General features: G+C 52.5%; 1 protein-coding gene across 2 annotated transcripts in view; it reads left to right on the plus strand.

Annotated features, from left to right (window-relative positions):
- The window catches only part of NT5DC2 (5'-nucleotidase domain containing 2), a 29,483-nt gene extending 16,649 nt beyond the window's left edge, over window positions 1–12,834 (plus strand). For both annotated transcript variants that reach the window (XM_075578358.1, XM_075578360.1), the window contains exons 7-14: window positions 3,285–3,345; window positions 4,694–4,796; window positions 5,216–5,317; window positions 7,430–7,511; window positions 9,404–9,490; window positions 9,592–9,732; window positions 10,059–10,123; window positions 10,877–12,834. In XM_075578358.1, the coding sequence (XP_075434473.1) occupies window positions 3,285–3,345; window positions 4,694–4,796; window positions 5,216–5,317; window positions 7,430–7,511; window positions 9,404–9,490; window positions 9,592–9,732; window positions 10,059–10,123; window positions 10,877–11,138 (903 nt within the window). In that variant the 3' untranslated portion in view covers window positions 11,139–12,834. The remainder of the gene's footprint in view (window positions 1–3,284; window positions 3,346–4,693; window positions 4,797–5,215; window positions 5,318–7,429; window positions 7,512–9,403; window positions 9,491–9,591; window positions 9,733–10,058; window positions 10,124–10,876) is intronic.
- The last annotated feature ends 426 nt before the right edge of the window (window positions 12,835–13,260 follow it).

Raw genomic sequence — 13,260 nt, forward strand, 5'->3', positions numbered from 1 at the left:
CGAGAGAGAGACACGGGGGGAGCACACTGGAATAATAAGCATACAGGTCAGAGAGAGACACGGGGGGAGCACACTGGAATAATAAGCAAACAGACGAGAGAGAGACACGGGGGGTACACACTGGAATAATAAGCATACAGGTCAGAGAGAGACACGGGGGGAGCACACTGGAATAATAAGCATACAGGCGAGAGAGAGACACGGGGGGTACACACTGGAATAATAAGCATACAGGCGAGAGAGACTGGGGGGTACACACTGGAATAATAAGCATACAGGCGAGAGACTGGGGGGGAGCACACTGGAATAATAAGCATACAGGTCAGAGAGAGACACGGGGGGAGCACACTGGAATAATAAGCATACAGGCGAGAGAGAGACACGGGGGGTACACACTGGAATAATAAGCATACAGGCGAGAGAGACTGGGGGGTACACACTGGAATAATAAGCATACAGGCGAGAGACTGGGGGGAGCACACTGGAATAATAAGCAAACAGGCGAGAGAGAGACACGGGGGGAGCACACTGGAATAATAAGCATACAGGCGAGAGTGGGCGGGGGGGAACACACTGGAATAATAAGCATACAGGCGAGAGTGGGCGGGGGGGGGAACACGCTGGAATAATAAGCATACAGGCGAGAGTGGGCGGGGGGGGGAACACACTAGAATAATAAGCATACAGGCGAGAGTGGGCGGGGGGGAACACACTGGAATAATAAGCATACAGGCGAGAGTGGGCGGGGGGGGGAACACGCTGGAATAATAAGCATACAGGCGAGAGTGGGCGGGGGGGGGAACACGCTGGAATAATAAGCATACAGGCGAGAGTGGGCGGGGGGGAACACACTGGAATAATAAGCATACAGGCGAGAGTGGGCGGGGGGGGAACACGCTGGAATAATAAGCATACAGGCGAGAGTGGGCGGGGGGGAACACACTGGAATAATAAGCATACAGGCGAGAGTGGGCGGGGGGGGGAACACGCTGGAATAATAAGCATACAGGCGAGAGTGGGCGGGGGGGGGAACACGCTGGAATAATAAGCATACAGGCGAGAGTGGGCGGGGGGGAACACACTGGAATAATAAGCATACAGGCGAGAGTGGGCGGGGGGGGGAACACGCTGGAATAATAAGCATACAGGCGAGAGTGGGCGGGGGGGGAACACGCTGGAATAATAAGCATACAGGCGAGAGTGGGCGGGGGGGGAACACGCTGGAATAATAAGCATACAGGCGAGAGTGGGCGGGGGGGAACACACTGGAATAATAAGCATACAGGCGAGAGTGGGCGGGGGGGGAACACGCTGGAATAATAAGCATACAGGCGAGAGACTGGGGGGGAGCACACTGGAATAATAAGCATACAGGCGAGAGTGGGCGGGGGGGGAACACGCTGGAATAATAAGCATACAGGCGAGAGTGGGCGGGGGGGGGGGAACACAGTGGAATAATAAGCATACAGGCGAGAGTGGGCGGGGGGGGGGAACACAGTGGAATAATAAGCATACAGGCGAGAGTGGGCGGGGGGGAACACACTGGAATAATAAGCATACAGGCGAGAGTGGGCGGGGGGGGGGAACACAGTGGAATAATAAGCATACAGGCGAGAGACTGGGGGGGAGCACACTGGAATAATAAGCATACAGGCGAGAGTGGGCGGGGGGGGAACACGCTGGAATAATAAGCATACAGGCGAGAGTGGGCGGGGGGGGGGAACACAGTGGAATAATAAGCATACAGGCGAGAGTGGGCGGGGGGGGGGAACACAGTGGAATAATAAGCATACAGGCGAGAGACTGGGGGGGAGCACACTGGAATAATAAGCATACAGGCGAGAGACTGGGGGGGAGCACACTGGAATAATAAGCATACAGGCGAGAGTGGGCGGGGGGGGAACACGCTGGAATAATAAGCATACAGGCGAGAGTGGGCGGGGGGGGGGAACACAGTGGAATAATAAGCATACAGGCGAGAGTGGGCGGGGGGGGGGAACACAGTGGAATAATAAGCATACAGGCGAGAGTGGGCGGGGGGGGGAGCACACTGGAATAATAAGCATACAGGCGAGAGTGGGCGGGGGGGGAACACGCTGGAATAATAAGCATACAGGCGAGAGTGGGCGGGGGGGGGGAACACAGTGGAATAATAAGCATACAGGCGAGAGTGGGCGGGGGGGGAACACGCTGGAATAATAAGCATACAGGCGAGAGTGGGCGGGGGGGGGGAACACAGTGGAATAATAAGCATACAGGCGAGAGTGGGCGGGGGGGGAACACGCTGGAATAATAAGCATACAGGCGAGAGTGGGCGGGGGGGGGAACACACTGGAATAATAAGCATACAGGCGAGAGTGGGCGGGGGGGGGAGCACACTGGAATAATAAGCATACAGGCGAGAGTGGGCGGGGGGGGGAACACGCTGGAATAATAAGCATACAGGCGAGAGTGGGCGGGGGAGCACACTGGAATAATAAGCATACAGGCGAGAGTGGGCGGGGGGGGGAGCACACTGGAATAATAAGCATACAGGCGAGAGAGACACGGGGGGTACACACTGGAATAATAAGCATACAGGCGAGAGAGACACGGGGGGTACACACTGGAATAATAAGCAATGTGTTGATTGAGTATTTGTGTCCTTGTGACGGGTGCGGGTTTGGGGGAGGGGTGTAATATTGACTTGTGCACTGTACATATTGTTCTGTGGGGCGTTCCTGTCACGCATTCATTCCAAGATATTACAATTCCCATGGCGGCGGCCGCGGCGGTGTTACTGAAACGCTGGCTGCTCACTGGCCGCCGGCCTAAAGCCGTTCCCTACACCGAGGCATTTCTGCACAGCATATTTTTAAGATGTGAATCTAAGCCGGGGTGTGACAGCTAGGCCACTGTTACCTTGCTGTCCCAAGTACCCCATGAAATGTCGCTTATTGTGTAAGGACGCCGCGCTGCAGGCTAAGCACAGCAGTGCGGGCGATGTGAGCTGCGTTCTGTGCAAAGGGTGCAGATAAATTGGGTTGTTCATGAATTCTGCGCTGTTGTTCTGCTGACGTTTTGACATACGGCTTATGATGGGCTTTTTAGTTTAGCTAATTGTTATGTTTCTTGTAATCTGAGTCTAGTTTTTGTATGGTTCCTAAGGAACACACAGCACAGGAGGGTACCCCAAATCAAATCTTCAGCGTTTTCCTCAAACGTTTAGTGACTGCTTTTTTAACCCCTCTCCCTCTCTCTTTCTCTCCCCCATTTCTCTCTCTTCTCACCCCCCCCCCATACAGGATGCCATCCGGGACGTGCATGTAAAGGGTTTTATGTACAAATGGATCATGCAAGATCTTGGTGAGTTGTGTTGTTTTCCCTAGGAAATATGACGACTTGTTGGACATTTTAATGAGTGCTTTATGAAACCCGTGGACGTGGCAGATTTGTCTGGCAGAGCGGGCAGTGCATGCTTTGTGCTGGCTCCGCTTCAGATTAATCTGCTGCCAGCATCTCCTGCAGTGCCTGTGACGCCTGACGCTGCTGCTGCTTTGGGGGATGGGGAAACTCGTGCAGAAGGATTTGTTTTCGAATCCTCTGAACAATAACCCCTTTCAGAGGCTCCTGAACATGACTGCTAGATCTGCAGGGTTGGTGCTGTACAGGGGTCGGTGCTGTATAGGGGTCGGCCCTGGGGCTAGACTTGTCGTCAGCTGGGATGGTCCCCACAGATAATGTTTCTTCCCAGGAATGCTGAGAGACGTGTCCTGGGTTTAATGACCTGCCCGCTGAGAGGAGCTTATTGCTGTTATCAATGCAGGGTAACTAAACCACCATTTCTCAGGGACTCTGCCTCCTACAGAAGCAGTGCATTAAACATTGCTGGGCTGGAAATGAAAAATCTTATTAACGTAGCTTTTATGGTTAATCCGCACGTCTGCATGAATAATAATAATAATAATAATAATTGCATGTTCTTGTATAGCGCTGCTAGTTTTACGTTGCGCTTTAGTCCCTGACCGTGGAGCTTACAATCCGTTTTGGTGCCTGAGGCACAGGGAGATAAAGTGACTTGCCCAAGGTCACAAGGAGTCGACACCGGGAATTGAACTCGGTGCAGGTCGATGTCGTTACTCACTGAGCCGCTCCTTCTCCTCGGATGAAGGATGATATCGCCATGTATCAATGCAACGCCTTTACCGCTAGTAAAATGTAACGATTTGAAACATCAAAGTGAAATAAAACGACTGACATCGCAGCACTTATTCCTTTTATTTATAACGGACGTATCGACGGGATCCGTCTGGTCCTCACCATTGGTCACAGCTTTGCCCAAATAATAATCGTGTAAATGCCCAACTTCCCGAGCACAGGGGGGCAGGTTTCTTTAAGCCCATATTCTGTTTCCCACATTGAAAGACCAGCTGTCCTGCACTGACCGGTGTAAACGTGGTCTGGCCAGCACCATGAATAGGAATACAGAGATCGCTCGTGTTGGTATTGCAAACTTCCAGGTATCAGGCAGGAAAAATGCATCTATCCGAAACGAGTCTGGTTCATCCCGAGAGCCACACCTGTTACTGGGATACTGTGATGCACAGAAGCAGGGGGGCGGGGGGGGATTGTTATGGGGGCTGTGAAAGTGGAGACCGCTGATGGACCCTCGTGCATGCGGCCCAGTGTCACAAACCTGTGTTTCTTTTTAAAGAGAAATACATCCTGCGTGGGGACGAGACATATGCTGTCCTGCACCGCCTGGTCAGCCAAGGGAAGAAGCTCTTCCTCATCACCAACAGCCCCTTCAGTTTTGTGTAAGTTTGAAGGATACTTGGAAATCCTAAGACCTGAGCGGAGATCAGTGCAACTATCCATCCCGAGCAGTGTCCGAGGCCTGGACCTTCACTGTGCCAGCCGCTCGGGGGTTAATCAGAGTTCCCTTTCAATGGCCTCTGCCCCCAGAGAGAAGTCACAGCTTCACACACGGCTTGGGGGAGCAGTATGTTGGGTCTGGACCAAGATAAGGGGGTTACTTTAGGAGGGGACTGGTGACTTGTAATTATTGGAGTCCCAGGGGATAACCCTATGCCTCAAAAGCAGACGCCTGGGTGGTAACCTGTTCAGGTCGGGTGTTACTTTGTGGGTACAGTGCTATATACACTGGTGGTGCTTAGATATAGTCGTTACAAGCTATGTCTGCTGTAGCTCAGACTCCCTTACTCTCTCCCCGCAGGGACAAGGGCATGAAGTACATGGTGGGGAAGGACTGGAGGGACTTCTTCGATGTGGTGATCGTTCAGGCCGATAAACCCCATTTCTTCAATGACGGCATCAAGTGAGTTGGTCTCCTCCATACCGGGTGGGATAGGGCCGGCCGCACAGTGCCGGGGCCCGGCGTAATGTACTTTCTCTGATAAGTGTGCAATTAGCAAGGTATGAGTCACAAGTACTGTGTAGTGTAACGTGCCCCCCTCCCTGGGGCCACGGAGGCTTCAGCACGCCCATTTATGTGAGCTGAGGCGTGCTGGAGCTTGACCCCCTTCTGTAGAACTGACCCCCTTCTGTAGAACTGACCCCCTTCTGTAGAACTGACCCCCTTCTGTAGAACTGACCCCCTTCTGTAGAACTGACCCCCTTCTGTAGAACTGACCCCCTTCTGTAGAACTGACCCCCTTCTGTAGAACTGACCCCCTTCTGTAGAACTGACCCCCTTCTGTAGAACTGACCCCCTTCTGTAGAACTGACCCCCTTCTGTAGAACTGACCCCCTTCTGTAGAACTGACCCCCTTCTGTAGAACTGACCCCCTTCTGTAGAACTGACCCCCTTCTGTAGAACTGACCCCCTTCTGTAGAACTGACCCCCTTCTGTAGAACTGACCCCCTTCTGTAGAACTGACCCCCTTCTGTAGAACTGACCCCCTTCTGTAGAACTGACCCCCTTCTGTAGAACTGACCCCCTTCTGTAGAACTGACCCCCTTCTGTAGAACTGACCCCCTTCTGTAGAACTGACCCTTAGGATATGATGCTGCAGCGATTGCAAAGCTTGGCGATCAGGGTGTCATTAGGTGCCGTGTCGGCGCTGCCAGCTTGCCCTGATCTCTGGGCGGTATCCGTACAGTGTGTCCCATGTGTTTGCACAGTGACCGCGGGTGTGTATCTGTGCACCTCCCGCCCCTCGGGGCTCCCGCTGCGCTTCCATTGTCTGGTTACACTGCTGCTCAGCCAGATGTTTGTCTCCTATCTGTGGCATAACCTGCTGTCCGTAACCCTGCGGTCAGGTCCTGTCTGGGTAGTTACATGTAACACTGCTCAACAGGTCCCTGCTGCGTGTTGGGTTGTTTCCAGCACTGCGCGCTCAGGCTGGTTCTGTACATACAGGGTCGCATTGTGATGGGAATGTATGGGGGGGGGGGCTGCGGCACATACAGGCTCGCATTGTGATGGGAATGTATGGGGGGGCTCGCATTGTGATGGGAATGTATGGGGGGGCTCGCATTGTGATGGGAATGTATGGGGGGGCTCGCATTGTGATGGGAATGTATGGGGGGGGCTCGCATTGTGATGGGAATGTATGGGGGGGCTCGCATTGTGATGGGAATGTATGGGGGGCTCGCATTGTGATGGGAATGTATGGGGGGGCTCGCATTGTGATGGGAATGTATGGGGGGCTCGCATTGTGATGGGAATGTATGGGGGGGGGGGCTGCGGCACATACAGGCTCGCATTGTGATGGGAATGTATGGGGGGGCTCGCATTGTGATGGGAATGTATGGGGGGGCTCGCATTGTGATGGGAATGTATGGGGGGGGCTCGCATTGTGATGGGAATGTATGGGGGGGCTCGCATTGTGATGGGAATGTATGGGGGGCTCGCATTGTGATGGGAATGTATGGGGGGGGCTCGCATTGTGATGGGAATGTATGGGGGGGGGCTGCGGCACATACTAGTCTTGACACTTTGAGCTGCAGTGTTGGTGACACGGATAGGCTTGTTAACACTCTAAATGCTACATAGGTTTATTGGTGTTTTCTCTCCATGTACAAGACATTGCATGTTTAACACTTTGACCTACACACCGCTTTCTTTGATTTCATAGTGTGTGTCTCTGTCTCTGTGCGTGTCTGTCTCTCTGTTTCTGCGTGCTTGTCTCTGTGTCTCTGTGTCTCTGTGTCTCTGTGTCTCTGTGTCTCTGTGTCTCTGTGTCTCTGTGTCTCTGTGTCTCTGTGTCTCTGTGTCTCTGTGCGTGCGTGCGTGCGTGCGTGAGTATATTTGCTTTTTGGAAAAATAAATATTTAAAGGGTATGAATTGGACCATGGCATTAAGCTGCTGTAGATGGAGCCCGGTGGTAATATTGTCACAGGAGGATGTTGTATTTGATGCTTTCACTTGATTGCGGCAGTGTTATTTCCGTGTTTTGTAACTGTCCCCTCGCTCCTCCTTCCCAGGCCGTTCCGCCAGTTGGATGCTAACGGAGACATGCAGTGGGATAAAATCACACAGCTTGAGAAGGGCCATGTGTACAAGCAGGTACTGGCGCCGGCGCTTGTCCCCGGAGGGCGGGGGTTTTACAGCGCGGGTTCCGAGCAGCGTCTCCTGAGCGGGGGTATAATCTGTTTATACATTCAGGCATCGGACATAGTGCGCACAAACAAATTCAGATCAGTAAACCGGTCCGGCCAAGCTGCGTGTGACCTGCGCTGCGTGTGACCTGCGCTGCGTGTGACCTGCGCTGCGTGTGACCTGCGCTGCGTGTGACCTGCGCTGCGTGCGACCTGCGCTGCGTGCGACCTGCGCTGCGTGATTTGGAGGAGACACCGAAATTAGATTTTTCGCGTCACGTTGCCATTTGAGTCAGTCTGGCGATATCACGTCTTTCGGTCACTCGCGCAACGGACTCCACAGGTCGCTGCCTCCCTCGGCCGGCGTGGCTGGGATCCCGGCGCTGCGGGCGGGGCTGAGATCCCGGCGCTGCCTCCCTCGGGGTGGGCGGGGCTGGGATCCCGGCGCTGCGGGCGGGGCTGGGATCCAGGCGCTGCGGGCGGGGCTGGGATCCAGGCGCTGCGGGCGGGGCTGGGATCCTGGCGCTGCGGGCGGGGCTGGGATCCTGGCGCTGCGGGCGGGGCTGGGATCCATGCGCTGCGGGCGGGGCTGGGATCCATATGTCCCAGATTCAGACGCACAGGATTTGGGACAGTCTTGTTGTGTGAATAATATATTTGGGGATCAAAATATGACCAATAATTTAGTCGTTGGGAAACTCCTACGTCCGTAATACGGAGACGCGGTATCGTTTCGCGCCTGGATCTTGTTGGTATCTGGCTGGGTTTGTGTCCGGGGAACGGTTGGCCAGCAAAGTTTTGTGCAGATAAACCGGTCTGGTGTTTGTACACATGCAGCTCAGGGAGGCTGTCCCATTCTTCACTAACGTGTCATGTCATGTTATTGTGTGTGTGTGTGTGTGTGTGTGTGTGTACATACACACACACACACACACACACACATGCAGCTCAGGGAGGCTGTCCCATCCTTCACTAACGTGTCATGTCATGTTATTGTGTGTGTGTGTGTGTGTGTGTGTGTGTGTGTGTGTACATACACACACACACACACGCAGCTCAGGGAGGCTGTCCCATCCTTCACTAACATGTCATGTTATTGTGTGTGTGTGTGTGTGTGTGTGTGTACATACATGGAAGAAGGAACAGAGGGCACGACGGATTTTTAGCCATTGTCACTTGAAAAAGACCTTCACGGTCGAAACGTTGTGTGTAGGCTCAATAAATGAGTTTTCTTTTGCTAAAATCCGCTGTGCCCTCTGTTCCTTCTTCCATGTCCCCAGGACTGACTGCAGGCTGTCGTTCTTACTTTGGAGCACCGGTAATTGTATCGTTTTTTCTTTTGAGGTGTGCAGCACTCCTCTCTATTATCTGTGTATACATACACACATGCAGCTCAGGGAGGCTGTCCCATCCTTCACTAACATGTCCTGTTATTTACACTGTGTGCGTGTGTGCGTGTGTGTGATGACCAGCCAGCTAAGCATTCCCACTCTTGCCTGCTGCGTGCTCCCTACACAGACTGCAGTCTGCCTGCGTTCCTCTCACGTGATGTCCCTGCTCCCGCATGGACCTTTACGCTCTTCCCCCCCACGCACTGCACGCCCACCACCCCTCCCACACACCCCTTTTACTGACTGAGTGGCCTACGCAATCTTGCGTTGCAATGCGCTGCAAGTCACTCTGGCAGAAAAGGGGTTAATCCTTATTCACAGCGCCTGCAGGGTAAGCAGTGCACCCCAGACAGGACCCCTGTGGATTTTGGGGCACCCCAGAAAGATTTTGGTATTGGGTTCTGATCGGTTCTGACCCGCTATGGGTTTATGTTGAGGCTTCAGCTGCTCCTTTTCTTTGACCTCTCAGGGTAACCTGCTTGAATTCCTTCGCCTGACCGGCTGGCGAGGCTCGAAGGTGCTGTATTTTGGTGATCACCTGTACAGTGACCTGGCGGTAAGTGCCATGATTCGGTTCCCAGACCTGCTCCAGGCGCCTCTGCCGGAACGGTGACCCTGGCTGACCCAGCAGCTGACCCCTCCTCTTCCTTTGCACAGGACCTAATGCTGCGCCATGGCTGGAGAACAGGAGCCATCGTCCCTGAACTGGAGACCGAAACCAAGATTGTCAACACGGAGCAGTACTCCCAATCCCTGACCTGGCTGCAGGCTCTGACCGGCCTCCTGGAGCGCATGCAGGTGGGGATCCTGGGGACCACACGGACAAGCAGGGATTACACGCCCCGTTATAAAACATGCCCAGGACGTGCGCACACGTAACAGATCCGCATATCTCCATAAGGCCACGTCTTACTAACACATCATTGCTTAAGTTCACATCTTCAGGACCTGAGCGGCTCTTCAGGGCATTGTTTGAGAAGTGTATAATGGGGTTTTAGAGAGAGTGATTGTTCTTTGTCCCTTTATTCTGTACATGTCGGTGTCGGGGAAACCGTGCAGTGTGAACCCTGCTAATCTCACGGGTATATTTCCCCAAATGTGAATGTCTGTGTGTTCCTTTGCAGAGTCATCGGGATCCCGAATCTCAGCAGGTCCTTCAGGACTGGATGAAGGAGCGGCATGAGCTCCGGTAATGCACCCCCCTGTTCCCACGGGCGGTTACCATAGCATGTTCCCGGGCTCCATCGTATTCTGCACTTGAATAGTGTGACCCGCTCCCTGTCTGGCATAGGGGCATCTTTACAATAAAGTCTCTCCCCCCATGCTCACCCCTTAAGGCCATTATACTCTTACCCAGCTTTGCCCCCATCGTGGGACAGGGATTGCTACAATCTTAGAAAATGTGATGACCGCAGAACTATTGGTACCCAGACCCCAGTAACAATTATTGGTACCCAGACCCCAGTAACAATTATTGCTACCCTAACCCACTATTTCTACACCAACAGCTCGTATCTTGTTGTTTGCATGTGACCCTGATGTTGCTAACGGTAACCCTTACACATTGCAGTCCCTCACTTTCCCCATCCTTCCCAGGCATTCTTTTGCAAGTTATTCAAAACTGATTAACCCTTTCCACACCAGGTCAGACTTTGCATGCCATAATGTGTCTGAAACCCCATCCCACAATCCAATTCTCACAGCCCAATTTCTGCACTTCCACAATCATTTTATCCATTAATCTGACCCGGATATTTGTTTGGCGCGCCCACAGTGGAGGGCGCAGTGACCTAACAGTGGTGTAATGTAAATGGAAGCGTTCTCATGTTCATTAAAAGCACAGATAATGCTGCTATGTCCCGGCATGAAGTGTAGCCAGAGGGGGGAGGGGAAGGTGTATATTCTTAATTCCGTGTGGTGACTTTCTCCGGTCTCATTTCAGGGCTGTGACCAAGAACCTCTTCAACCCTCAGTTTGGCAGCATCTTCCGGACCTGCCACAACCCGACCTACTTCTCCCGGCGCCTCTGCCGGTTCTCTGACATTTACATGGCGTCCATCAGCTGCCTCCTAAACTACGACCTGAGTTACACCTTCTTCCCGCGCCGCACCCCGCTGCAGCACGAGGCGCCTCTGTGGATGGACCAGCTGTGCACTGGCTGCATGAAGACCCCCTTCCTGGAGGAGATGGCTCACATCCGATAAGTGTCCGTGGGCGACGGCACCCCCCCAGGGCTTGGATTTTACTCTCAGTAAGGAGAATGTATTGTGGATGGACCAGAGACCTTTTTAACAGCACAGTTTGCAGGAGGAGAGCGCCCAGTCCGTGCAGGACCAGCGGCTCGTATTAATAAACTGACCCAGCGCGTGCGTGTGAGCCCGTGATACGGCTCTGCGCTGGGATTACTAAACCCAGGTTTCCTGAAGGTCCGATCCTCCTGATTTTAAGACTCTCTGCCTTACATTAATCTTACTCGTTATCCTCCGATTAGGCAAATGATTGTGCCCTTGGTTACCATTAACTGCTTCAGTGCTACATGTTCCTGCCATGAGTTGCTCCTCACACTCACGCCTGCGGAGGGATGGCGCTTCTGATTAGGGACATACACACGTTAACCTCCCCCCTCCTCGTGTAACATGCCATTCCCAGTTCTGAATGCACGCCTCACATGGCAATGTCTGTGTGACATGTCTGAGGACCTCGCCCATTCTGCCACAGGGGACACTGCCTCCCCCCTTCCCCTGTGGGACTTTCCATAATGAGTGGGGGTGATGGTCACCGTGGGAGGAGCGTCCCTGTGTATGACACAGACATAGATTTTAACCGAGTATTATGCGGGGCAGTGACATACCATAGCAGCGTGGGTAATTGAGGAATAATGCTGTATATGTTGGTGTGTATATACCTCCAGTCCTGATAACTGTTGCTTAGTCTGATTTTTTAATTTTAATTTTTTTTAAGCCTTTAAGGTTCTCAATGTAACGAAGTCTCGCTCTTGGAAGTGCAAGTTATGTAATTAGTTTTGGGGTGAGAACTTCAACCCAAAGGGATGTCCACTGTGTCACCCATCTGTTCTCTCCCACCGCGACAGGTCAATGTTACCTGCAGGAGAAGTGATCCGGCGACATGTGCTGGATAAACATTTCCCGCGGCTTGTGGATCAGGACCAGCTCGGACTGTTACTAAAGGACAAGAGACTGTGTGTGTAACAACCTAAAGGAACAATTCGCGTGACAGTCACGTTTTTATTAGGGATGTATGGGAAGGGGGTTACGTTATTCCGTGGGCGGCTGCAGCTTGATGCGTTTTGGTGGCGGGTTCTGAACGTGACGCGGTAAGCGGGTGTGGATTCCCAGGATGTGGTGGGATTTGTACCCGTTGATTGGGGCCAGAGGTCATATAACGGAAGTGTTCGCATTATCCCCTCTACTGCCAGATTTCAGCCCTCGGGGGTACGAAGACTAAAATGCAGTCATTCCCATTGTGTTGCAAGTTGCACACAGTAGTGGGTAAAAGGTCATGTGAGTGAAATGGAAATGATGCACTGCAGGGGTTGGGTTATGTAGACTGTTACCTAGCATCATGTTCTGGCTTTTTGTATTACATGCTCAGTATTTGCAGTAAATATGCTAAATAAGCAGCGTTGTTTCCGGTCGCCTCACTAGGAAGCTGCTGAGGAGCAGAAGTTTTGCCTCTGTCCCTGAATCTTACCTTCCTCGTGTGTTCAGCTCCCAGCACATGTACGGTGTCTGTGCGCGCACTCTGTGTGACTTATACCACAGTCTGTATTACTCGTGTGTTTGAAACATACTGCTGTGTTAATACATGTGGGGTTTGCATGGTTCTTTGCACCATGCAGGACAGCAGAAAACTTCAAATAAACTTCCGATACAAACAGGACCTTTCTGTGTGTTTTGTGAAATCCACAAACCTTTTTTTTGTTGTTGCTATACTCTGGGGTGTGACGCAGAACATGTTTAAAGCTTAGATCGTTCCTGTCACGGGAGACCAGGACTAATACCAGGGATCAATATCGCCAGGCAGAACACGAGAGTTTATAAAATTAATTTATTGGAAAAACATATCCACAACTATACAAAAGACACAAACATCACACATACCCAACTGGGGACACTGGGGGATACCCGGCCTAACTAGTCGCATGGACCTACTGGCAGAGGTTTCCCCTGTTCTCTCTCTTTGCCCAGTGCCTACAGGACTGGTTTTCAGGCCTGAGACCAGCACTGGATTGGACACTGCAGTTTCTCTCTGTCACAGCAACACCTCTGTAACTGTCTGCTAGGGGTCTCCCACCCTATCTGCTAG

The sequence above is a fragment of the Ascaphus truei genome, chromosome 21 (genome assembly GCF_040206685.1).
Source record: "Ascaphus truei isolate aAscTru1 chromosome 21, aAscTru1.hap1, whole genome shotgun sequence".
In the NCBI taxonomy this organism is placed as follows: domain Eukaryota; kingdom Metazoa; phylum Chordata; class Amphibia; order Anura; family Ascaphidae; genus Ascaphus; species Ascaphus truei.